Source organism: Ceratotherium simum, chromosome 25, assembly GCF_057802395.1.
Source record: "Ceratotherium simum simum isolate JZ-2026a chromosome 25, ASM5780239v1, whole genome shotgun sequence".
Lineage (NCBI taxonomy): Eukaryota > Metazoa > Chordata > Mammalia > Perissodactyla > Rhinocerotidae > Ceratotherium > Ceratotherium simum.
In genome coordinates this window covers 20,138,873-20,165,443 of record NC_141924.1, presented here as the reverse complement: position 1 = coordinate 20,165,443, position 26,571 = coordinate 20,138,873, and the positions used below count along the sequence as shown (strand labels likewise).

The following is a 26,571-nucleotide window of genomic DNA, read 5'->3' as shown; positions in this document are numbered from 1 at the left end:
GGGTAGAGATTTGCGTAGCTGTGGTCTATGACATTAGCATGTTTTAATAATATAATAGTAATGGTTAAGAGTGATGGAGCACCCACTATGTGCTTGGAACCATTATAAGCACTTGTTGATTGCAAGTATGTTTGGGGGAGGCAGTGTTAGGGATTTGAAATAACTTGAAAAACCTCTGTTCATAGCAATCAAATGAGCCTAACAGAAACAAAACTAATTAACAAAACTATTCAATTTCTAAATAAAGCTATGTGAGTAATATATACATATATTTTTTTTTTAATGCAAGTCATCAATAAAGTATATGAACAGGTCCCAGTCTGTGGAGTCCCCATGGCCACTGGCAGACTAACATCTTCATCCTGGTAACTGAAAAATAGAATACTCCATCTGCTGAAGTCTAGTATTTCCTAAGAGAGTATTTCCCTAAGAGAGATCAATAAAACACTAGATCAATTAAACACTAGATCTGGAGGTTCTAAGGGTGGTTTGCAAAAAGAGAAAGCATCTCTTGGTCTAAAAAAAATTGGAAAATGCTACTTTAAGCAAAGTTGAACTGTTTTTGTTTGGTTTTGTTACACTATGTTCTACTGCAGGAATTCTCAGAACCTTTAATGGGCTAATGAGCATGGTCAATCCATAAGAAATGGACATCAGAGGCAGAGTTTTCCAAATTATGTGATGAGAGAATTCTTCCACAGCACCCCTGCAGCATCTCCCAGAACTATATAGAAAATGCAAATATAGGTTCATTTTATTATTTCCCCGAGGATCTAGCCCATTCCAAGCCCCAGATATTTATCCATGTCCTTCAGAGAGAAAAGAATCAGAAAGAAGCTTCAAACTTCTTTCCCTGGTGTATTAGTTAAAGTAACACAGCTGCTGTAACAGATAAATCTCAAAATCTCATTGGCTTCACACATAATCGTTCATTTTTCCTCAAGCAACAGTCCCATGCAAGTGGAATCATCTAGGAAGATTTGAAAAATACTCCTTCTGTGCCCCACCCCCAAAAGTTCTGATCTAATTGTTCCGAAGTAGGGCGGGACATCAGAAAAAATTTTTAAACTTCTCCAAGATTCTAAGCCAGGGTTGAAACCCATGGAACCAAGGGATTGTAAGGACTTTCTCATCTGGCATCTTCCCATTCAGAACTCTGGGTTAGCCTCTGAAGGGCCTGTCTGTATTGGAAGTTTCTTAGATTATTGATCAATGTAATGCAATGTTGTTTCAAAAATTCAAGGAGAGAAAGACTTTCCAGAAAAAGAAAGATGATTTAACCAAAACTAGTCTCTATAACTGCATGAGTCTCCCAGTTAACTCAGTGTCATGAGATGTACCCTCGTAAGACTGTCTTATTGATAAGGCCGGACTTTATCCTTTCTGATTCCAGGCCTGACACTTTTTCATCATGTCAATGGGACTGGAGTACCACCTGCTATTTATTTATGCATTAAATAGTCATTGGTTTAGGCAGTAGAGGGTGGTGGTTAATAGTACTGGCTTTGGAGCCACACATTTTGAAAACTGGATCCCCTACCTACTAACTGTGTGACCTTGGAAAAGTTGCCTAACCTCTCTGCCTCAGTTTCCTCATCTGTAAAATGGGGACAATAATCCTATTTCACGAAAGGGTTATGAGGATTAAACAGGTTAATCCGTGGAGTAGTCTACAATAGTGACTAGCACATAGTAAGTTTTGAAAAAACTGTTGGCTGTTATTACTGGTTTTTATTATTTTCAAATACAAGCCTCTACTCTAGGCTGTGGGGGTACAGAGACGAAGGCTTGCTCCTGTCCTCAAGAAATTCACAATTGGGCACAGGAGACAGGCATACAGACAGACGAATTGTGACAGATGTGATTGGGCTTTCATAACATGTGTGCAAAATGCTGTGAGGGTCTCCAGGATAGTATGGGAGGGGCGGGGCAGGAAGCCTTCCTGAAGAGGTGGCATTAGATCTGGGCCTTGAGGGGTAAAATGAGAACTATAGTCTCGGTCATTTGCTACTGAAGTGACGTGGAAAAGGGGAAAGGATGAGTGGAAAACCCAACTGTCGGCATCTGCAAAGAGACACTGCTTTGCAGTAGAGTTTGCCAACCATGCTGGGTGAGGCCACACCCTCTTCCATGTCAAGGACCCGGCCTTCTGCAAAATTCCCTCTGTGCCTGGAATTGTGCCCATTTATGGGCATCCCACAGATACTGCCCGATGGCAAGCTTGGACCTTTGCATTCACAGAGAGAGGCCTGCAATTTTCCACGGTGCGGTTGTGCAAATGTTGCAGGGCTGTGGGTTCAGGAGTAGGCAGGACCAGCGGCGGGATGGGCAGAGCACTGGGAGGCAGGACCTTGTCTTGGGAGTTTCACAAGGCACAAAAATTCCGGATCACGTCTCTGCCTCAGCCCCTTCAGGATATCCTGTCATTCAGCCAGGACATATATACAGTTGAGAGTGGCTGATTTCACCACGACCACTGGATTTGCCATTTTTCCTGTCTAGAGGCAGCTTTCACATATCATCAGTTTCAATCCAGGAAAAAGAGAGGAAAGGATTTAAAAGCAAACACTGAAATGAGAAAGAATTCGCTGGGAGTTCATCAAATTAAGTTAAAATAGCTAAATAATTCTGACAGGTACCTGGCACGGAGAAGGAGCAAATATTTCCTCACCATGCTACAAAATTTAATACTTTTCTTTCTTGGATTGGTTGTACAAAATTTCTGCTCCCCGCCTGAAACTACAGAGCAGGTAAGATGAGACTTGAAATTTTTTTTATTTGTTGATTTTCGTGATGTGTTCAAAAGCTTTTTGCTTTCCGTGTTGTCATGAGTAAAGAGTACTAGCTGGACTTGATAAAATAAAGAGAAAGCTTACAGAGAATAGATCCTAGAGATGCACCATCTTTCTGTAGGTGCGCTAACCCTGTTGGTTACATTCCTGTGCAAAAATGCCATTGTTGGGATCTCTGATTCTATTGCTAACATTCCTCTTTCCACTGAGGATTTTGGTATCCTTTTTTTGTTTGTTTTAGTAGTCTCATCACTGCAATACCTCCCACTGCATCATTCTGAATGTAGAAAATAACAATGGCTGCAGAGAGATACATAGAGAGAAGCTCTGGGGAATTCCAGGTCGGGTGATAGCTGGTTGAGAAACACGGTATTACAAAACACATCAGGAATTCATCCCTCTACCTTATACAAGTTGTAGTAAAAGTAGCCAGGGCAGTTGTATCGGTTGGCCTTGTGAAGTACATCAACACACCAGCCTCTCAAACAGGCTCCATGTGCTGTCATCATAGAGCAAGTTCAGTATCAGATCTGCACCAATGCCAGACTGAAGGAAGAGTGTGTGAGAGGCAATCCGAGTGATTTATTTAAAATGCATTTCACAAGATATGATTTCTGCTCTACTAATAATAAAAGTTAAATATGATTCTGCATCAGTGCCAGGCAAATTTTTATCAACATCTATTTCACTCCAGTTGGCTGTACTTTGATAATGTTTTTCACAAAAACATTGGAAGATGGCATAATGGTTAAGTGCTCCAGCTCTGAGGTTAGATAGGGGTGAGTGTGAACTACGGCCTTCATTTGTTTGCTTAACAAATATTTCCGAGGACCAGTCACTGTGCTACACAGCTGACTAGCTGTTCTACCCTGAGCAAGTTAGCCTCCCTAAGCTTGTTTCTCCCCTGACAGTACTCCACAAACAGCAGTAATTATCTCATCATCATCACCACCATCATCACCATCAAGTGCTTACTTTAGTACAGAAATCAGGCCTTGACTGATATTTAAAGCTAAGTTTCTTTTTCAAGACAGGACTGTGTGAGAGGTAGAATGAGCCCTTCCATTTGAAAAGGAAAATTGATAGTCAAGGGAGTTTTAAAAAGAGAATGTTAATTCTGGCCGTCTAAGAAAGAAAAGACAAAGAAATGTCACCCCATATACTTACCCAAATGGGAAACCCTCATGTAAAGAAAATCCTGCTTAAAAAACTGTAGAGGTGTCATGACCATTAAAGGGAGTTAATTCAAACTACATCTAAGGGTGGCTTTTATTATTATTCCAAAAGGAACATTCCAGTGCTATTTTGGTTCACAACGATCACCAATGAAAACTGCCAGTAAAAACAGATTTTGTTTTTCTATGTGCAGGGAAGAGAACTAGCTAATCAAGGAATCAGAAAACCACTAACTTAACTTGGGCAGGTCACTAAACCTCCCCTCGCTCAGTTTTCTCTCTCTAAAATAAGGATGATAATACCTGCCCTACCTATCCTTAGGGTGGTTGAGATAAATAAGATGATGCCTTTGGAAGTACGCATAACCATAAATTGCTCTGTATATGTAAGATTTCTTCGTATGCAGTTTTACATATTTCAATGAACTTAGAGGTAGTTATGATGTCCCCACCACCCCTAACCTAGTGCTGGGCCCACAGAATAACAAAGAAGAAGCATACATGGTCCTCTCCTGCAAGGGGTTTTTAAATGGACAACAAAGACAACAAATATGCTCCACTGGCCAACCATAGGAAGAGTAGAAGTTAAGAATAGGAAGAGAGATGAGTGTGGTTTTATGGAAGTGGTGGTGTTACACAGGGCCTTGAGGGATATGAGGTTTGGGTAGTCAAGGGAATGGAAAAGAACATTCCTATCAGGAGAGGCAACAAGCAAAACACAGAGGTGGAGAAGGAGAAGCATTACAGGAACTAGCGTTTACTGCCTACAATGTTCCAGATCCTGTACCAGGCAATCTGCACATTGTTACTTCTTTTAAAGGTCTCGGTAACCTGAAGAGTGTTTATCAATATCTCCGCTTAACAGACGATGGCAAAGACTAAGGAATTCATTCAAAACTGTACACTTAGCAAGATACAGAGCTTGATTCCAAGCTTAGGTCTTTTGACTTCCAAGTTCAGTCTCAATTCGTTGTTCAAAGCTGCTTCATCGTAAGCTTGGTGGGGAGATGAAGGAAACTTGAGAAAGGGGAGGAAATGTACTTGGGCGAATCAGCACAAGCATCATTGGACAATGAGAGATCCTGAAGACAGGGCCAAAATGGGTCTGCGTCATTCATTTTAGCAGTTAATTCTCTGCCTCCTGATGTTGCTAATTGACTGTTTCTAGTGTGTCTGTCTGATGTCCTACAATTCATTCATTCAATCAACAAATATTTACTGAGCATTACTACATGCCAGTTACTGTTCCAAATGCTTAGGGTACAGCACAGGACAAAACAGAAAAAGATCTCATGGAGCCCACTTCTAGCTGGATTGTAATCAAAAGATTGCAAACATCTTTGGAGCAGGAACTGTGTACTCCATGGCATTTAGCACTCAGACTAGATATTCGTGTGGAATCGATGCTGAAAGAATATCCTTAAGGCCTGTTGATCTATGACCAATTGACCTTGAATAACCTGCTTTAACAATTTCCCATTTGAAAAGTGTATTCTGCAATATGCTTCAGGTTTCCCATTTGGGTGTGTGTGTGTAGTTACATTATCTTACCTTGCTGGACTCCAAACTTGAGATCAGTGATGGCAGATGGGCAGTACAAGCAGCCTCTTCTCTTGCCCACAGCCATGACAGACATTGCTTGTTGATCTCAACACCATTTCCACATAAGATTGAAAGCAGCCCTCCAGTCATTACCAATCAACTTTATTGCCATCCCTGTCATTTCATTGACATGAAGCCAATGGAAGATTGGTCAACCAAGGCTCTGCTGATGGAACTTGATTATTTTTTTCTTTTTATATTTTCACAGGCAAAAAGATGTGATAAGAAGTCTCTCTTTATAATTAGGACTGAGTGCCAATCCTGCTCACTCAACTTTGGAATTAAGTGCCCCGATGGTTACACCAAAGTTACCAATGGCTCCGTAGGGGTTCGAGATTGCAGGTACTTGTGAGAAAATAAGTGTGCTGAGTCTTGGAACTCAAGGGATTGTGAATCCAAACTGAAACTTCCTATCTCAAAAACTACAATGCATTTCCATGATTTTCTCTTACTTTAAGATTACATTGAGCCCAAACTTAGGTTACTCACAACTATGACCTTGAGTCTAAAAAACATTATTATTGATTCACATTTTAATACAAAATTGACTATACTGCATTACACATAAACATTTTCCATTCATCTTGCCCTTCTTTATTTTGAAAATCTGGATTTTGTTTCATTTGAAAAAGGTTCTAGTCAGAACATGTTAAAAGCCTTGAGTCTGACAGTCATCTTACTAACTAGCTATGGACCGTGATACTAACTAGAACCCAAAGAGGGAGATGAATGAATTACTGCTTGGTTGCATTTATATGAGCATTGCTTTCCTGAAATCCTCTTCTGATTCAAAACTCTCATAATTCAAGACTAATTCCTGCAAATGATGACAAGCAGTTCTGCTCACCAGCTAATGGATGCAGCCATGCAGCTCAAGTGCAAACACAATGTTTAATTTACTCAGTCTGCTAATTTAAAAATTAGACAGCACTCAGTGAGTTCATTTTTAATTCAGAAATGAAGGATTAGTACTATTTCTTACTTTGTATAAAATTAAACCTTATGTTATATCACACTATTTTAAATTCACATTTGCTTAATGTAACTGCACTATATTCTGAAACCCAAGGTCATCATTTTCAATAGATGTTTCCCAACATTAAGTGATCTGGAATTAGCAAGTATACACAGCAGTGCACCCCTCAATTACCAAAGTGGGCACACATTTGTGACCAAATTCTCTGAGAAAGTATATCAGAAAGATTTAGGCTTCAAGGTTAAATCTGTATGGCAACTTTACTGAGAACTTTTTGTGCTGCCTACTTTTTTCATGGCCAAGGTGGTACTAACATCATTTTTTTCATCTACTAACTTCACTTCTGACATCATTTAAGATATTTCACCATTGTTTACATCGTCCCCTAATTTTTTTCATCCATTTCTTACAATTAAAGATAAATCATGATTAAGTTTTATTCTACCTAGAAAGCAAAATATGTTCAATCTATATATTTTATAATATAAGCCAGTGGAAAGACCTAAATAAAAATCTAGTGCAATCCCACTGCCTAGAGTTAACTGCATTGCTCTGATCGTGGGCTAACATCCTCTCTTTACCCTCCAAGGTACACCTTTGAGGTCAGAACGTCCTCGCTGTATCTCCCCGGATGCCGCCATATCTGTAGGAAGGACTATATCCAGCCTCAGTGCTGTCCAGGCCACTGGGGCCCAGACTGCATGGGTAAGTTTTCTTGGACAGCAACAATTTTCTTGCACGTTGATGCAAACTTCTCAACGTCCCATTTCACAGAAAATTGAGAGGAAGGAAGCCCAATAAAAGGAGAATGTCAGCATCTTTTTCTAGAAAGTTCCATTTCATTCTATATGTAGAAAATCTTTCTTGCCCTGTCAGCTTTTATGAAGAAATCTGCTTTCCTCCAGTTAGAGATCTCTCTTTAAGAGAATTTCTTTACAAGTCAGAAAAAGGGACAATTGAAAGGATATCCACTTTTATAAAAAAGATAACTGACCATGGACAGGAAGTAAGAATGCTGGGCTATTATGACCCCAAACATGATTTTCTTTAAGAAGAAATTTCGTTACAACATCTCAAAGACTGTAGTTATCGTTTGGCAACCAAAATAATCATTAAATCTTCTAAAAATTTAATTCTTTGGATGCAATATCAAACTCTATAATGACCAGGTTCCATTGTAAGAAAAACTACAAACTAATTCAGAGTCAATGGTATAGTCAGACTCCTGTGGTCATGCACAGCATTTGTTAGCTAAAATTGAACTTCTATCCTGATTAAAGATGTTAACACTCAAGTAGTGACCGAGTCCTTGCTATGACAAGCAAATTATGTAGATCCCTTTTATTATAGTAACACATCAGCCATTTTAATTCATGAATTTACCATTTGTTTTCCATCTTCTAAGATGTAATGAAAACATCTCCTTAAGGATCCACTTAAGGGGAAAGATTAGTTCTCTTTTGCTGTGTTTTTTTCCTGATTAAAATAATATAAGCAAATCGTACTCAGCTTGTAAAGTTTAGAAAAGTATAAAGAAATAAAAAACAGCAACTTGTATTCTGTCACACGTGGGAAACCCTTAATAGTTTGGCTTATTTCTCTGGTCTTTTGTTCCATATGGCTTCTAAATAGCTGAGCCCATATTGTATGCATAATGTTGTCTCCTGTTTCTTTTTTTAACTAGTGATTAAATGAATAATAGCTTCCATTTACTCAACATTGCTGACATTAGGTGCTAGAGAGGTACTTGGCCTATATTATCTGATCTAATTCTTAAAACGCATCCTTGAGTTAGGCATTTGCCCATGAGGAATCAGAGATTTGAAGCTTATCTCTTGCCAGTTTCCTTTGGGCTCGTATGTGATAAAGCAAGTTCAAGTTCATGGCTGCCTGGCACCAAACCTTGCTCTTTTTCTACTCTGTCCCACTGCCTGGAGCAGAACTTGTCAAAAAAAAAGAGAGAGAGAGAGAGAGATCCTCCAAATGTGTTTCTAATTTCTCTTTTGATTGGTAGGTGCCTGTAGCCCTCCCAGTCAATGCCTGGAATATGCTCCTTACTCTGGAAAGGCCAAGGTTTCTGTTTAGAACACCCCAGCCCTTCTCTCTGTCAACTGCTCTGCTCTCAGCTTCACCCAGCATGCTGGCACGGCATGTTTCTAAGAGTTTATCACATCAGAATCAAGAGATTAAATTTCGAGAACTTTTTTAGTACCAAACATGGTCATGATCACATCCAGTTCTTATAGACATCCTGAAACAATAGAAAGAACTTTTAGGTTTACTTTTCTCTCTCTAACCCACAAAAACTAACCTGATGCTGGGTTATTAATCAGACACACCGTAGACAAGAAAAGGCCTTGTCCAAGAAGCAGTGACGAAAGTCAGCATGTCCAACATCACAAATGACAGACCACAGTCAGGAGAGCCAAGAACACTGGGCCTGCCACCAAGGTTTAGGGTTGGACCTAGTTCCATCATCGCTGGTTTGGGCAAGTTACTTCCTGCTCATCCCTCAGTCCTCTTAGCTGTCAAAGGGAGTAAAAAGTCCTACTTTACAAAACTATGGTAGAGATTTTAAAACATTAATATAGGTGAAAGTACTTGGCAAAGTGTATGATACAAAGAAGGCACTTTAGAAACATTTTATGAATAAATGAATGAGCGAATCACAGTCAAAATAGACCTCTGATAATAAAAGACAAATAAAATGATACCAAGTCTCCAAGCCCTTTTTAAACAGTGGGTAACTCGTAAAACATGAGCAGGCAAATGGGATTCCAAATCTTCAGGCCATTAATCCATGCCATCGCCAGTACCGTGTGCAAATGTGGCAAGGCTCACATCTACTATCGAAGGAGTCTGAGAAGATTCCTTGAACATTCAGGCATTTCCTCCTGATAGGTCTCGAGGCCAGAGAAGCAAAACGTGAAAACCAATGCCTGGACAATCTTTCTGTTGTCCTCTCATTCAGGCAAAAAGGGTACTTCCCTTTATCTTCATCTTCCAAACACACTAAATGTCTCGAAAGGCTTCCTTCCTTTGGTTCAGGAAAGAGATAAATGCTCTGCTTGGCTGTGTGTTTCACCTCTCACATTTGCAGTGATGACAAGCAGGATCTTGACTATCGCTTTACATTTCCGCAAGGATAAGGCCATTTCAGAGCTGCTGACATGTCCATCCTTCTTTTTGAGGAAGCACAAGTTCTGGAATGGCCTTCGTTCCAAGGCGAGTGTGGCATCCACTTCCTTTTTAATACATCAACAGATACGGTTCACCTCAATACCTCTGGGTTACTTTTAAAACTATTTTAACAGTAAGTACCTTATTCAAATTAGAAAATAACTCTATGGTCAATTCTGAAAACTTGGAAAACACAGAAAAGCACAATGAAAAAAAATTACTCGTCCTCTTCTAAAATTAAGACTAAGGCATGAATTCTCACTTGGGGAAAAAAATATGTCATCTTGACATAAGAAAGGTGTTTAGACCCAGATTTAATATGCTTCTCCCTCATTAAAACTTATACTGCTTTATCAAATCAGCATACAGAAGGAAGTCTTCTCTCATTAGCATAAAAGCATATTTTTAACCTTGCACCTTAACCACGTTTGAACAACCCATATTATATTTGAGATGAAATAGATTTTTTTAAACATGAAAGTTCTCTTTATTCCACTATGAACATTAATAGATTTGTGCAAAAACTCAAAGTAATGAAAAAAGAATATGGGCGACAGGGTTACACATAAACTCAATTGTGGCCAAAACAATCTGATTATTTCAAAGGGAAATGATCTTGATTCTCTTTTCGAGGTCAATATCATCAAATGATGCACATTTATTTTTTGTATCATTGTTTGCATTTTCAGACCTCTTTTTCTTTCCTGTTGTATATTTGTTGCCATTCACTGCACAGGTTGCAAATAACAGACTATATGGATTTGAAACCGCTCTGGTAGGGTTGTCCTTTTTGGCTTTGAGTGACAAATAATGCTGAGTTCACGTGAGGACCCTGTTTCACATCAGTTTCCCAGCAGACAATTCCAACCAGAGCTATAAATGGAATTCCAGCACATACTCTCTGCCTAGCACTGGGAGCCAAGCTTTTAAACAAAAGTGGTGACGTGGACTAGACACCTCTCGAGTTCCTTGGGAGATAAGGATACAGGGAGGGCCTTGGCCTCTTGCTGATCAGGAAGTTTATTATCTTTCTTCAAAGAAACGGAACAGCTGATGATTTGCTGACAGCTTATAATGGGTAAGCCTCCTGCAGGAGGAAAGTCACAAGGCAAGAGACCACCCGAGTAGCAGGGACCAAAGGGAAATGTGATAATGACCTAAAATAGCCTTATCAGCTCCTTGAGCCTCACAACGCATCAGAAATGTGCCCTTATAGCAAATTCTATATCTCTTTCAAGTGTGGTTGCTGAGAATGTCAATTTTACCATCTTTTTTCTCAATGGGGGCCTGAGGTGATAGAAAATGATTTGAAAAGTATAAAAGAAATTTACACTTTGGCCTTAAAATTTTTATTTAAAAACCAAACAAGTCATTTTCATACACTGTTAACACATTTGATTTAAGACATAAAATAAGGACTCTCCAAACCCCCACACTCCTGCTACCTTTTTTCCAAAGTTCCTTCCAGGGTTGGCCAACTCATAAAAATCAATCATTTATTGAGCACCTACTGTATGCTGCACATAATCACCGTCCCTACCTGCAAGGAGCTCACAGGTTAATGAGGAAAAACAGTTGTACCTGAGAGCCCAGGTGAGGACCCTAGGACCTTGAGGAGTTTTGCAGCTCATCCAGAGAGCCAGCTGATAAGTGCAGAGCCAGACTAGGAGATAAGAGCTGTCTCACTATAGAGCCCAGGCTCTAGCCCATTACTCTCTCCTGCTTCTCAAATTACCCAGTTGTGTTGCCCAACTCACCTGCTGGGAGGGCAGCCTGCCCCCCACTAGCCTGCTCCTGGAAGACTTGCTTCTACCATTAGCTGATGCCTGTTCCTGCCTGGAGTTGATTCCATGACACTGAGCTCCCTTCTAGTTCCAACCAACTGAGAGGCAGTGTGGTTTTACAGTGAGATCCCAGGGACAGTGATCACCTTTTCCAAACCTATCATCAAGGCACATGATCTGCTAATAATTTTTTTTTCATTTGCTCTTCTCATAATTTACATACAGTAAAATTTACCCTTTCTAGTATACAGTTATGTGACCTTTGACAAACAGAAAGAGTTGTGTAACAACTACCACAATTAAGAAAGAAAACAGTTATGTCATCCCCCTAAATTCCCTTTGTTGTCAAGTTCTCCCCCAACTCTCAACCCCTGGCAAATACTGATCTGTTTTCTGTGCCTATAATTTTGTCTTTATGTCATATAATTGGAATCACACGGGATGTACCATTTTGTCTGGTTTCTTTCACTTAGCGTAATGCATTCGAGATTCATCTATGTTGTTACATGGATCAGTAGTTCATTCCTTTCTAATGCTTCATAGCCCGCCATTATGTGGCTGTACGCAGTCTGTTTGTCTGTTCACCACATGAAAAACATTTGAGTGTGTTTCCAGTTTGGTACAATTAAGAATAAAGCCGCTATGGACATTCGTGTATATGCAATTGACTTTTGTACCCTGAGAAATTACTAAATTAATGTATTAGTTCTAATAACTTTTTGGAGATTCTTTTCAATTTTCTTTGTAGACAATCATGTTGTCCGAGAATGGAGACAATTTTATTTCTTCCTTTCCAATCTGTATGCATTTTATGTCTTTTTTTACCTTACTGCACTGACATCAACATATTATCTGTTTTATATATACTGTTGGATTCAGTTGGCTACAATTTTGTTTAAGAATTTTTTAATTTTCCTTTTAGACTTTTTAATAATTTGTGTATCTATGTTCATTAGGGATGTTGGTCTGCAGTTTTCTTTTCTTGTAATGTATTTGTCAGGTTTGGGGATCAGAGTAATAATGCTCTCCATATGGAATGAGCTGGGAAGTGTTCTCTCTTCTTCAATTTCCTAGTAGAGTTTTAATATAATTGGTATTTCTTCCTTGAATGTGAGGTAGTATTCACCAGTGAAGCCATCTGTCATGGAGTTTTCTTTGTGGAAGGATTTTAACTTCAAATTCAACTTTTTAAATCAATATAAGGATATTCAGGTTATCTATTTCCTCTTGAGTGATCTTTAGTAGTTTGTGACTTTCAATACATTTGTCCACCTCCTCTATATTGTCGAGTTTATTGGCATAAAGGTGTTCATAATATCTGCTTATGATCTGTCTGTAAATAGATTAGTAGTGATGTCCCTTCTCTCATTCCCACTATTTTCCAATGAAAAATAATTTCTAAATGAAGGAGTTAGACTGTGATCTTCCTGAAGCCAGGGAGTGTATCTTGCTGATCCTGTGTTCCCAGTGTTAATGAAAAGCTAGAACATAAGCTCCATGTGGACAGGACACTGGCCTTCCAACAGCTGCTCAGTGCTGCAGTTTCCTCTGAAGCAGGTCTTGGTCCACATAGGTGTCCAGGCACTGCCTCCTTGCTAAGCTCATCCACAGCAGAACCTCACTAAAGCACCAAGGACCCTGCCCTGTGCGCAGCTCACGCACCACACAACCATCCCCGTGCAAAGGCCCATCAACTGATCATCTCCTAGCAGCTTAGGTAGCATAAAAACCTTCACCTTGCCCCTCTCTAGGACAATCCACATTAATTTCTCCAGCATAGCCAATGGCTCTCAAACATTAATGTGCAGCAGAGAATTATTGTCAAGCCCGTCAAAATGCATATTCCTGGCTCTTACACCCAGAGATCCCCATTCAGCAGGTGTGAAGTACCAGATTTTGCGTAAAATTGTGAAAGGTCTTATTGGCCAAGGGGGTGAGTATGAACTGAAATCCAGCTCATCCATGGCTCACCAAGCCATACACTCTGGTGTATGGTCCACTCTGAGGAAGGGCCACCTCTTTATTTATTTTAGTTTCACCTCTTTGCTAAGCCTGGTGTCTGTGGGGATACATCCACAAGGGCAGTGGGGGCGGGGAGGCTTTTTCTAATTTGCACAAAGGCTCTCTATGCCCTGCTGTATTAGCCCAGGTCCCCTGAAAAGCAGATGCCAAGACAGGGCTAGAGATGCAAGTCATTAATTAAAAGAAGTTCCTATGACGGAAAATGAGAAAGAAGACAGGAGAAGCAAGGGGATCTAGCAGACAAGGATGCAGATCTAACCCTTGTGAATAAGAAAGGGAACCAAGAAAGGTTAGATGGAAAAGTCTTAGACTACATGTAGTTCTAAAAACAATTGATAAAGCTGATGGGGAGTCCTCCAGCCAAAGTCACTCAACAACGTCCTCTGTCTTGTAGAACAGGCTTGCCCTAGTATCCCTGCTGTGCTCAGTCACCGACTGGAAGCAGTCATAGGAAGCGTGGCTTCATGAACAGGATGGTGGATTTCAGGGAAATTATGATCCCATAGTAGAGATCTGAGAGGTGCATTTTCATGGCTGCTATTCCTGGAAAGGAGGGCCCTGGGAATCTGCCTGTGTAACAACCCCCCACCCAGGTGATTAGAAACAGCTATTCCAGCAAATCATCCATAGAGGAACTTGCCTAAAGTTTTAAAAAGAAAGGCTTGCAAACCATCCGCTAAGGAAAAAGGAGGCCACCACTTCCTGGATACAACGTCACATTCTTGGGAGCTGGATGGGGGAAGCTCCCCAATTCCTCTGTGATCAGCCTGTAGCCTACAATACAGCTGTATTTACAATAGATGACTCTGCGCCACTTTCTGCTCTGTATGTTATAATAAGGCATGGGCCAAGAGAAGGGACACCCAGAGGATGGAAAAGGCGAGTCTGCCTCAGAGGCGGAGTCAGGGAGAGCATCTTTGTGTGTGAGAAGGGCACAGGCAAAGTGTGGAGGGAAGGGCATGTCTGGGGCAGAGGGCAGTAGTCTGCTGGGGCTGGGCAGAAGGAATGCAGATGGGAGGGGAGTTGGCTCAATGCATGGAGGAAACTATTCAGTAGAATGCAAGTATGGGAGACCGGGATTCAGCAGTCATTGCCTGCAACAGTAAAAATGCTTGGGAGGGCATTTCTGCATGATGACACTCGTTGCTGAGTCTCAGGGCGGAGGAGGCCCAGTGTCCCTCTGAGCTAGCCTAGGAGGCAAGCTGAGGGTCACTCAGAGAGCACCTTGCACACCTAGCCCTAGGGAAAGGCACAGGGGCCAAGAGAGGGAAACCATGGCAGAACTGTCACCTTATCTTCCTGGTCCTGCTCAGAGTTGGGCCTAGTTCCCAAAATACCATCTCAGCCCAAGAAGGGCCTAACAGCAAAAGGAATTGGGAGAAGAACGATGTGATAGTCAATGATCTATGGAAACGCTCTCTTGGCACCCCTTGCTCAGCATTGTGAACTCAAGTGGTTCAGTTGGTCTTCAGATGAGCTTCAAAGTGCATACTGGTACCTGCTTGATCAGGCCCTCACCCTTCCTCTTCATCTTCACCTCTCACTGCTCTTTTTAAGACAAAGACCACAATCTTTAACAAGGCCCTTTCTCAATGATCTGCCTCTTGCCCTCTGTTGAGACCAGATCTAGGTCCATTAGGCTGTTCAGGATTAGTTTGTTTTTGGTAAATATTGGTAACCTCCAGTAGGTGGAGTGATGAGAGCTCTTCCCCTGACAACCCTTACCCCAGTTTGTAAACCAGTATTTATCTGGCTGTCTGTTAATCCATGACTCTCTCCCCACCAACATGTAGGACCATAGAAGTAGAAACCAGGTACATGTGCTCATCTTGTCTACCCAGGACCTTACATGGTCCTGATTCAAACAGGTACCCAATAATTTACTCCCTGAGTATTGTACCTGTTAAATTGCCAACCTGAAAGAACAGAAACTGGGGAGGATGGGGCGTGTCCACTCTAATAATAACAACCACCATTTATTGAAAACCCAATATTTCCAGTCCCTACCAAACCTGCAGGAAGACACTTGAACTGAATCTCAGAGCCAGGCATTGACTTTCCCAAAGGGATACAGCTGGCAAAGAGTTGACGTGGGGTTCTAACCCAGAACATTCTGATTGCAAAGTCTAGCATCTTGCATAGCCACTGCCCTAGCTGGTGAGAGCAGCCCAAACCATTGTATTGGTTTTCAAAGTGATTTATAAATATTAGCTACATGTCAGCGTGTCTACTCCTTTGCTCACCTCGTAAATATTTCTGTTATCTGGGCAGTGACTCTGACGTACAGCCATCCTTGATAGGTATAGAGCACAGTGATGAACAGTGTACCAGACTCTGGAGCATCTGCCAAGGCTTGAAGCCTGGCTCTGCCACTGTTGTGGAAAAAAGACCACAGACTCAAAACATGTAATCTAGAGCTCATAGTTTACTAACATTCTGCATGCAGGAAAGAAACAGGAGCCAGAGAGAACACAGTCTACAGGTGTGCAACTCGACTCTCTCACCTCTCTGTACCTGCGAGTTATAAATGTCCCTTTAAAGAACTAGCCTATTAATTCAAGTGAGCCATCAGGGTCTCTTTGGGACAACTGCTTCTCTGTGGTTAGAAGTCTCTTTTTCCAAAAACTACTTTTCATTTTCTATGGATGCTGATTTCTCGAAGATATATGGCAGAGCAAGCTTGTGGCACAGGAGAGCCTTGGACAAAGGTCTTTGTTGATGGGGTAGTTGTGGAGGGAGGGCGGGAAGGTGGACACTTCTGGTAGAGGAAGGGCAAGTGAGTCTCTCATTACTCCTTGCCAGGACTTTGAGCAAGTCACTCTGCTACTCTGTGCCTCGGCTTGCTCATCTAGAAAATGGGATTAAAAATACGACCTTACATCAGGGGCTTGCTGTGAGTTGTAAATACACACATCCTTCATCATTATCTAGAACTCCATATTATTTGCTGTTTTGTGGAAAGCGTTTGCCTTGCTAACTTTAATTTGGGATAACTTTTGATCCCGCCTCATTCACACGAACACATTTCATGGCCACTGCGTAATTTCTGCTGGGTGCTCGCTGGTCCAGATCCCTTATTTTAGCAGTCAGAACTCATCCAAATCAGCATTACATCCATGTTGACTCGGGCCTCAAAGTGTAGAACAGCAGCAAGGATTAAAACAAACAGAATTTTTTTTGCATCCTCATCACAGCAGTATCTTAAACTTTTGCCACTTACCATTATTATGAATCGTCTATTTGACTTTGGGTATTGTAATATCTGACTTTCTAGCTAAATGTCCCTCTGCCATAACATGTAATATAATGCTTGGCACATAGTAGGGATTCCCTTAATGTTTAATGAATGACTGTGAAATCCTCTATTAATGTCTACAAAGGCTCTGATTTGGGTCTAGCACAGCCCAAAAGTGCAAAACCCATCTTTCTTCGGAATCAGCTTTCGAATGAAATCTAAATTCTTTGCTTGCCACACAAAGCTTTTCATTAATTGACCTCAACCATCCTAATTGGCCTTCATCAACCACCACTTCTCCCATACCCCAACTCCCCAGTTCCAGCCCTACAAAACTTTATATCATTCCCAGAACAGGCCATGTCCTTGTACAACTCTGAGACTTTTACTTGCTGTTCTTTCTTCCAAAAATTCCCTTCCCTTTTAACCATGGCCAGCTTCTACAAACCTTCAAAACCCCAGCTTAAATGACTCCTCCTCGGGGATGTCACCTAGACTCCCCAAGGCAGCATCAATAGCTCCTTTCTCTGGGCTCCCTCAATACCCTGTCTAGCACACTGATTAAGAGGCCTGACTTAGGAGTTGTGCTAAGGGCTGAGCTAAATTCCCAGCTTTGCAACTTATAAAGTGTGAGACCTTGGGCAAGTTATGTGACCTCTCTGAACTTCAGTTTCCTGATCTGCTAACCTGCACCAATAGCAACCCCTGAGGGTTGCAATGGGAATATTCAACTATACAATTGTCAAGTGTGTAGCAGATACTCAACAAATGGTAGACAGCCTGATGCCTTCTATTACAGCACCTGACTACATCCCCTATGTAATCCTAGATGATGCCAGCAGGGTCTTCAATTATTTCTTAGCCTCGGCAACTAGCACACTACCCAGCACATAGTAGATGCTCAATGCATCCTTGCAGAATGCTTGTGGGCGGTCATGAATGAATGACTCTGAGATCTTTGATTCCCTAGAGTGCCCAGGAGGAGCAAAGTCCCCCTGCAGTGGCAGGGGCAGTTGTGCAGATGGCATGGAAGGAAACGGAAGCTGCTCTTGCCAAGTAAGTTCAGAAACGTGTTCTCCTTCTCCCTGACTCTACTTCCTCTCTTTAACTCTCAGCCCTCCTTAAAGGTACACATACTAGATGGAGTCCCTAAGAAGTAGTGATATTAGTAAAAAGAGTTTGTGACCTGCAACAAAATGACCATAGAGGCTGGAGACCTTTGAGTGAGTCAGTTAACTTCTCAGCCTTAAGTTTATCCATCTGTAAAATGGGTTTGATAAAAATACCTATGTGATTGCACTTGTTAAAAAAGTGAAATGAGATCATATATGAGATAATACTTTGTGAAACTATATAGGCTATAGAATTTTGTTGTCGTTGTTACTGTTAATAATCACCACTATTAGCAGACTGCTCTTGGGTACTGTCCTCAGCACCTGTGGTCAAGCACTGGGTCCGCCAATAGAAGAATTTCTTTGTTATTGCATGAAAGTGACTTTTTGAAAGCTTCAAGCCTTAGATGATTTAAATACAAAGAAATCCTTCTGAAGAGGATTGAATTCAACTGTCTTCAGAAATGCAAAACTGAGTTTTCATTTCACTCTTGGGGGAAATTATGATGTGGCTGTTAGCACTTGGTCTGTATTTATATCTTTGGGCTGACAAGGCAGCTTTCTTCTGAAGAGCTCCAGACTCTCAGGAAAAAGTGATGCAGGGATTAATGTATGCATTATAACATAAAAACAGCAAAGAATAAAGGAAGAAATAGAAAGAAGGAACCTCAGGGTAGGCACAGAGGGAAGATATATTTGAGAAACAAACACTGACCAGACCATCATTTAGAACTGCAAGGGCTGCCTGGGTAACACAGGTCACTTGGGTCTAATGTCACCTATCTGGGGTGTTCTGCAGGAAGGGTTTGGTGGAACAGCCTGTGAAACCTGTGCTGATGACAACCTATTTGGACCCAGCTGTTCAGCAGGTATGTCTGATTTTGTGTAATCAAATGCATGTGTAAAAGTTGAAAGTCAAACATAGCTTACACAGCTGAAGACCCAGAGAGACTGTTCTTGAGGGGAAAACACTGAACAGTTGTATATAACCAGTCTACAGGAAGAACAAAGGATTGACGACACATCTGATAAAATGCAACCTTTGAAAAGAGAGACAGTGTTTCCTGGGGTTTTCAGCACCAGTAAAACTTTCTGGCAAACTCAGGGGCATACGATTCCCTCTCTCCAGGCTCCAGGATCCAACATTCACCTATTCCTTGCCTGTTCAGCCTCTCCCTGAGGTCTTTCCAGATCCCAGTCTCAGCGCTCATCTTCTCCCCAGGGGCCTCGACTTCCCCCAGAGGTCCTACTACATTTTAATCTGTCCCTTCCTTTGGGAGTTCACAAATAAATACCTGAGGGGATCATAGATTGTTGGCTCCATTTTGCAGATTAAACAAACAAACAACAAATCTGACACTGGTTTGTCCACTCTTTTATTTTTGGTTCCCCCTAGAAGTAGACCCTGAACCCAGTAGCATATTTGGGAGGTGACCCCAAGAAACGTGAAGAAAGTGACATGGGGAAATAAAGGGTATGTTGTCAAGCCAGAGACCAGTGTGGACGACCAGAGTTTAATCCCCTGGGGAGCTCTGGAGTCAGTGAAGAGCACTCACCCCGGAGTCATCTGACCCGAGGGGAGAGGGAGTCATGGTGTGGTAGGCAGAGTAATGACTCCCCCAAAAATGTCCACATCCTTATCCCTTGGATCTGGGAATATGTTACCTTACATGGCAAGGGGGAATTAAGGTGGCAGGTGGAGTTAAGGTTGCTAATCATCTGATCTTACAATAAGGAGATTATCCTGGATCATCCAGGTGGGTCCAATGTAATCATATGGGTCCTTAAATGGAGCGGGGATCCAGAGGCAGAAGATGCAGTGTCAGAGTGATGAAATGTGAGAAAGACTCACCAGCCCTTGCTGGCTTTGAAGATGGAAGGGGGCCATGAGCCAAGCAATGTGGGCAGCCCCTACAAATTGGGAAAAGCAAGGAAAGGGATTCTCCCCTCCAGAAAGGAATGCATCTACTAACACCTTGATTTTAGCACGGTAATTTTGGATTTCTGACCTCCAGAAATGTAAGACAATAAATTTGTGTTGTTTTAAGACAACAGGCTTGTGGCAATTTGTTACAGCATCAATAGGAAACTAATACATGCGGTCACTGCGGGGGGATTGTTAATTCCCTGGCACTTCCAGCCCCCAGTGAGTGCTCAGCAGCCTTCCTGGGAAGTGTTCACAGGCTACTGATAGCGAACTGGAATGCACGGGATTGGAAAGGCCTAGAGAATGTAGGCATGGTAGGGACAGTGTCTGCCAGATCCATGGTCTCCCAAAAAAGGATATGTCTGGTGGCCTTTCTCCAATACCACCTCAGCTCTGGCTTTTATGGAAAAATCAAATTCAGTCGACACTGCATTGATTCAAATATTTTTTGTGAGAAAACTTACACACACATAGACGTCCCACCCCCATAAGTTTGCACACTCTGTGATAAGTTTCATCGCAACAGCAGAGGTCTTGTCTCATTCTAATCCATGGGTTTCTTGAAGGCAGGCACTGTTATACCTCTCTATCTCCAGTACCTTCCACAGTGCTGCCTTCCTGGTACACATACACTGCACTTCTGTTGGCCGGATGAATAGATGAGTGAGTGCGGAGTGAGTGAATGATTTAATGAATGAATGATCTAATTCGCTCCAGCCGTGTTGTCCTGACCCAGAAGCATGGTTTTGAGAGGCCTCATGTAGAGGTGATTAAAGCTCCAAGTTTAGACTCAAACTGAGTTTCAGCCACAAGGCTGTTAATGGTGGGAACCTTAAGTTGACGCTGTCTGTCTGTGTCTTCATCTGTAAAAGTAGAAATAATATTGTCTTCTTTAGGGTTACTGTGAAGATTTCATGAGATAATCAGTGCACAATAAATTTTACATTTATTATTATAGTTACCTATTACTCTCTAGTGTCCCCCAATCTTATGTTTTCCTTCACCCACCACGCCATAAAAGATTATCTCATAAGGGTGTTAGCAAAAGCAAATTTAAAACAGATGTTGGTATTCTGCATGTTTTTAAGATTATAGATTATATTAAAGGACAGTAAACTAAAATATAATCAATCAACTGTTTAGAAATAACATGCCTTCTAAATTGGCCCTTCCCTACCATAATACTAGAATTTAAACCACATATTTTAGGTAAATATTGAAATGGGAAAGAAAAAAGATAGCATCCAGCATTGCTTACTTCTCAAGAAAGCCGAGTAATTGTTTGGGGGTGAAAATTTAGAATGAAAATGGACCCACATTGCCTCCAAGAAACTGATGTTGGTTGCTGATGAGCACAGAGGTACATGGAGATTCCAAACATTTCTAAATAAAGTGGCTTCCCTTCACACTTGCTTGTGCCGTGGAGAAAGGGCAAGTGAAAGGGAGAAAGATGGTTTAGAAACCTAAATTTTTAAGTAAGGAAATTGGAAACCTAAACTGAGACCCAGGAGAAAAACCACTAAGTTCTAGCATCCAATAGAACTTCGTGAGAGGATAGAAATGTCTTATATCTGCGCTGTCCAGTGCGGTAGCCACTAGCCACATGTGGCCACTGAGCACCTGAAAAGTGACTAGTGCAGCTGAGGAACCGAATTGTAAATTTTAGTTCACGTTACTTAATTAAAATTTAAATAACCAAACATGGCTAGCGGCTACCATATCAGATAGCACAGCTCTAGCACATAACGGCTAAGAGAACAGGCTTTGAAGTCAGACTGGTCTGAGTCTGAAACCAACGCCAGTTGCCGAGTGACGTGGGGCAAGCTATTTAACCTCCCTAAGCCTTCCTCACCCATAAAACAGGAATAGTGACACCTACCTCTCGGGGTTGACAACATAGCAAAGCTCTTAGCAGCATGTCACAAGCACTCAATCAATAGAAGCAAGTATTAAGTGAGGACAAAAACAATCCAACAGTATGCAAGCCACCAATGAATGAATGAGTGAGTGAATGAATGGGTGAATGGCTCAGTGACGGCTGGTCATTGCCCACTGGCAAGGACTAGGGAAACTTGCAAGCCTTTTCAGCTGGGCATCCACTGGGTGCCAGTGTTGCTTCATCTAATGAGGCGTTGGTCCGGTGGAGGTGGCGGTTTTGCCTGTAAGTAGGACAGCTCTATTACCCACAGTTTATTTTTAACATTGACTTGAACCTGCTCCCTGAGCGTTCTCCCACACGACTGTTGATTAGTTTAGAGACGATTTAGAGCTGCATCAGCCAAGAGTTTTCATCTCTGCTGTCAATGCCTAGCCTGCTCAGTGCCTCACCCCGGTTAGGACAGGATGCAAAGCAAATTTGCTCTAACGCAACCCCAAATCAATCCCACAATCATGTTTTGTTAATAACAGTAGCTAGCATTTGCTGAGCGCCTGCTGTGTGTGAGTCTTGACATGCATAATGTCTTTGGATCCTCACAACAACTCTTCAAGCTGAGTTCCTCATTTTATAAATAAAGAAGCAGAGAGGTTTCTCAAGGTTATGCAGCTATTAGGGGGACAAGGCAGGATTTAACTCCAAGTGTCTGACCCCAGAGTCTGGGCGCCCAGGTACTGCACTGCTATGCCCCTGGAGCACCCACCATGCATTAGACGCCTGACAGGTGATGGGGACCCAAAGAGGGGAGAGATCAGGTCCCCGTCCCCAAGGAGCTGGAAATGCAGGTGACACTTATGATCCAGTGTACACAGCACACATGGGAAGCTACAGGAACACGGGAGAGGGAGCAGCTTACCCTGCCAAGGAGCACATCACCGGGGTCTTCGCTGACTGTCCCCCTGACCCGAACGGCATGGCTTTGACCACTTTAAAGTCATATACCCAAAGTTTCCTGTGTCTCTAGAAATTTGCTGAGGCCAGTTCAACAAATAGGAAGGGCTCTTTAAATGACCATCTGAGAATCCCTCTGCCACTCACTTCTCCTTCCCAAGGACATTCTCTTGGCAACGGTTGGCAGCCCTGCAATGCATGTCAGAGGCTCCCGAAAGCTGTTGGTGCCAGGTCACTTAATCCAGCGCAGAGACTGTACCAGAAGACAGGACACAGGGAGAGGCTCACGCCAGGGCCTTGGACCCACACCATGCAGCCCGGAGGGGAAGCTTAGCGACAAGCACAGCTCTTGCTGTTAGCCTCTAGGTTGGGAGCAGGGGCTGAGCCACATTCAACTCCTCGCTTCTGCCTCCCTGTCTTTTTCCATTGGCTGCATGACAACATTTAGGACACACACGCTGTTATTGTATCACTTAGAGTCTGGCTTCGGCACTACCCTGTGAGCTCCTTGAATTTAGATATTGTGAATTACTCATATGTATATAACCAGTGCCTAACACAGCGCCTGCCACTAGGTAGGAGCTGGGTAGGTATTTTTTAATTGAACTGAATTGAGTCTTCTCCACTGAGCCCGTAGGACACCCCTCCTCACCCCAATTATCTCCATGACCAATTTGACTTCTCTCCGGAACTCGTCTGTTCCAAGAAGCTACAGCCGTAGATGGACATCAAAGTGCTTTGCTAAAATAGAAACAGTAGCAAATTGGGTTTTGGAGGGAGGATGACAATTGCTAATCCGATTCAATTCTTCAATTACTTGCATGAGTACTTGATCTACTTATCTCCCATTTTCATATGTAATACAGGCTTAATGAGCTCTACTTCACAGGGTGCTGTAAGCAACAAATGAGATAAGGCATGTAAAGGATGTGGCAAAATGCTTGATAGATAGTAAATACCCAATAAAGGGAAGCAGGGCCAGTTCTAGGGTGAACAGAGTGAGGACACGCCTCCGGTGCAAAATTGAAGGAGGCATCAAAACTTCGATAATCACTATAAATCATTTTATTAGTTCTCTAGGACTGCTGTAACAAAGCACCACAAACTGGGTAGCATAAAAAACAGGAATTTAGTGTCTCAGTCCTGGAAGCTAGAAATCCAAAATCAGCATGGTGGCTGGGCCATGCTCCTTTCACAGCCTCTAAGAAAGGATCCTTCCTTGCCTCTTCCGGGTTCTGAGAGGTCCAGGCATTCCTTGGCTTGCGGCAGCATAACTCCAATCATTGCCTCTGTCTTCACATGGCTATCTTCTCCTCTTACATCTGTGTCTCTTCTACTCATCTTCTAAGCACATCAGTCATATTGGATTCAGGCCACCCTACTCCAGTATGACCTCATCTTAACTTAACTAATTATATCTGCAATGACTCTATTTCCAAATAAGGTCAATCTGAGGTACTGAGGGTTAGGACTCCAACACATCCTTCTGGGGGACACAGCTCAAGCCGTGACAATAATAAATTATATTATTGAACAAAACATCAAGTTGTTAAATAAAGGCAGGATCCAACTCTGCACTTGCGCTCTCCTGCCTCACTCTCCCCACCCTAATCCCGGCCCAGCCGGACACTGTCCTTATTTAAAATTGAGTTGTGCAGCTGTTGGCATTGTTATAAGGCACTGTAAAAGGTGTTGTGGGGAGAAGCAGGGAGGGGGATTGAGAAAGAAGAAAGCAGCCCTGACAGCTGTCGGCTGGCCATAGGCCTCATTGCTCCCGGCTGGACTGTGGGGTTGCCCCGCTGAGCATAAACAATTTCACAGGCTATTACCATCAGAGACTCGCTATATGCGTGCTGGAACAAGGCAAAAACTAGGCCACTGCATCATCACGTCTGAACAGAGAAGTAACCAATGACAATGGGCAACCTTAACAATAACCCAACAGCTGCCTCTCCTGGTTGCCACGCGTGGCTACTGCTTCTTCTTCCATGACAACTCGCCCTTGCTGCTGACTTTGTTTGACCACTGGTGTGATCCTGGTGGTCTTTGGCTTGAGGCATTGATAAAATTATATTAGTTGTGGTGGGATGTGATAGTGGACAAGTTACAAAGAGAGTGCTGTTGGAGCCGAGAGGGACACAGATTCTGCTTTGGTGGGGTCAATGGCTGGCCTTGAAGGATGAGGAGGACTTCCATTGGCATGCAAGAGGAAGCACAGCAGAGGCAAAAACCTGGAGGTGTGAAAGTGCAGGATGCGTGTCCTGTCACTTCCACCTAGCACGGTCTTTCCTAGACCGGCCCCACCCATCTCTTCCTGGCCAACTCCCATTGCCCTGGGCCCATCATGTCCTAGCATTTATCACCCTGCATTGTGATGGCCTGCTTTCTTCTGCCCTTTGACCATGAGCTCTTTGAGGGCAAGGACTTTGCCTCATTAATCCCAAGCACAGCACCCTGAATGTAGTAGATGTTTAATACGTGTTTTGAAGGAAGGAAGGTGAACTAGTGAGTCATCTCATGTGCTTAGGACATAAAATGTATGAAATAAAGTGGTGGAAGATGAAAATGAAAAATCAAACAGGTTGGAGTCAAACTGGAGAAAGGCTTGTTTTCCAAACAGAGGAATTTAAACTTCATTTGGTTAGCAATTGGGAGTCACTGAGATATTTGGGGGAAGATCACCCTTATGACATTACTGACCAAATGAAATGGATGGAATGGAGAGGTGAGGAAATGGATGGAATGGAGAGGTGAGAAATTGGACAGCAAAGCTAGGTAATATGCTACTGCAATAGTCCAGGCAAAACACAACAAGCATCTGAACAAAGACAGTTCCAGTGGATATGAAGAGCAGGGGTTTGGGGTAGCACACACAACAGGCAAAAATTGCAAAGGATTTTATGGCTTATTAGATGTTTGGAATACTTTTAAATGTTATTAATCTTTGCTTTTCTGGTATTTGGTTAGGTTTTTAAGCAAATGAGTTTTCTTAATTATGTTTCATCTGAGTTAACATTAAGTTGGCTTACACACATTGAATACATGTGTGGTAGGCAGAATAATGCCCTCCCTGCAAAGATGGCCATGTCCTAATTCCCAGAACTTGTGAATATGTTAGGTTATACAGCAAAGGGAAATTAAGGTTACAGATGGAATTAAGGTTGCTAATCAGTTGATTTAAGGTAAGAGAGTGTCCTGGACTATCCAGGTGTGCCCAATGTAATCACAAGGGTCCTTATAAGCAGAAGAGGAAGACAGAAGAGAGAGGAACAATAAAGATGGCAGCATGAGAAGGACTTGACCTGACATTGCCAGCTTTGAAGATGAGAGAGGGGCCATGAGCCAAGAAATACAGGTGGCCTCTAGAAGCTGGAAAAGGCAAAGGAACATATTCTCTTTTAGAGTCTCCAGAACAGCCATATTGATACCTTAATTTAAGCCCAGTGAGACACATTACAGGTTTCTGACTGCCAGAACTAAAAGATAACAAATTTGTGTTGTTTTAGGCCACTAAGCTTGTGGAAATTTGCTACAGCAGCAAAAGGAAACTAATACAATATGCTTCACAGACGGCTGGGCATAGGATGCTGGTAACTCAGCAAGATAATAAATCTTGCTACAAACGAGCCACAAACTAGGTGCTAAAGAGTTGACCATTTATTCTAAATGCTCTTCACATCTCATTCCTGAAATAATCTGGGCTGAAAAGTCATCTATTTCAAGCTAGAAAACATGGCATAGTTATTCTCTGCCCTTTTGAATTTCTTTTTATACTTGCATTGCCCCATCATTTGGGAAGTAGGATTTATTTACATAGATTCCTGCTACCAATAGCAATTGAGTCAGTGGTAGCATTTCTCTTTTAAATGTGACAAGTGTATACGAGAAACTAATTCTCTTTTTGAGGTATCCAAAGATGAAGTAACTAGTTTGAAAGTA

At 42.1% G+C, this 26,571-nt stretch overlaps 1 protein-coding gene across 1 annotated transcript in view; it reads left to right on the top strand.

Moving 5' to 3' along the window:
• The first annotated feature begins 2,672 nt into the window (after positions 1-2,672).
• Positions 2,673-26,571, top strand: part of STAB2 (stabilin 2) — a 153,692-nt gene continuing 129,793 nt past the window's right edge. Inside the window, exons 1-5 of the mRNA XM_004418038.3 lie at positions 2,673-2,750; positions 5,778-5,911; positions 7,135-7,250; positions 17,737-17,822; positions 18,678-18,747. Coding sequence (XP_004418095.2) covers positions 2,673-2,750; positions 5,778-5,911; positions 7,135-7,250; positions 17,737-17,822; positions 18,678-18,747 — 484 coding nt within the window. The remainder of the gene's footprint in view (positions 2,751-5,777; positions 5,912-7,134; positions 7,251-17,736; positions 17,823-18,677; positions 18,748-26,571) is intronic.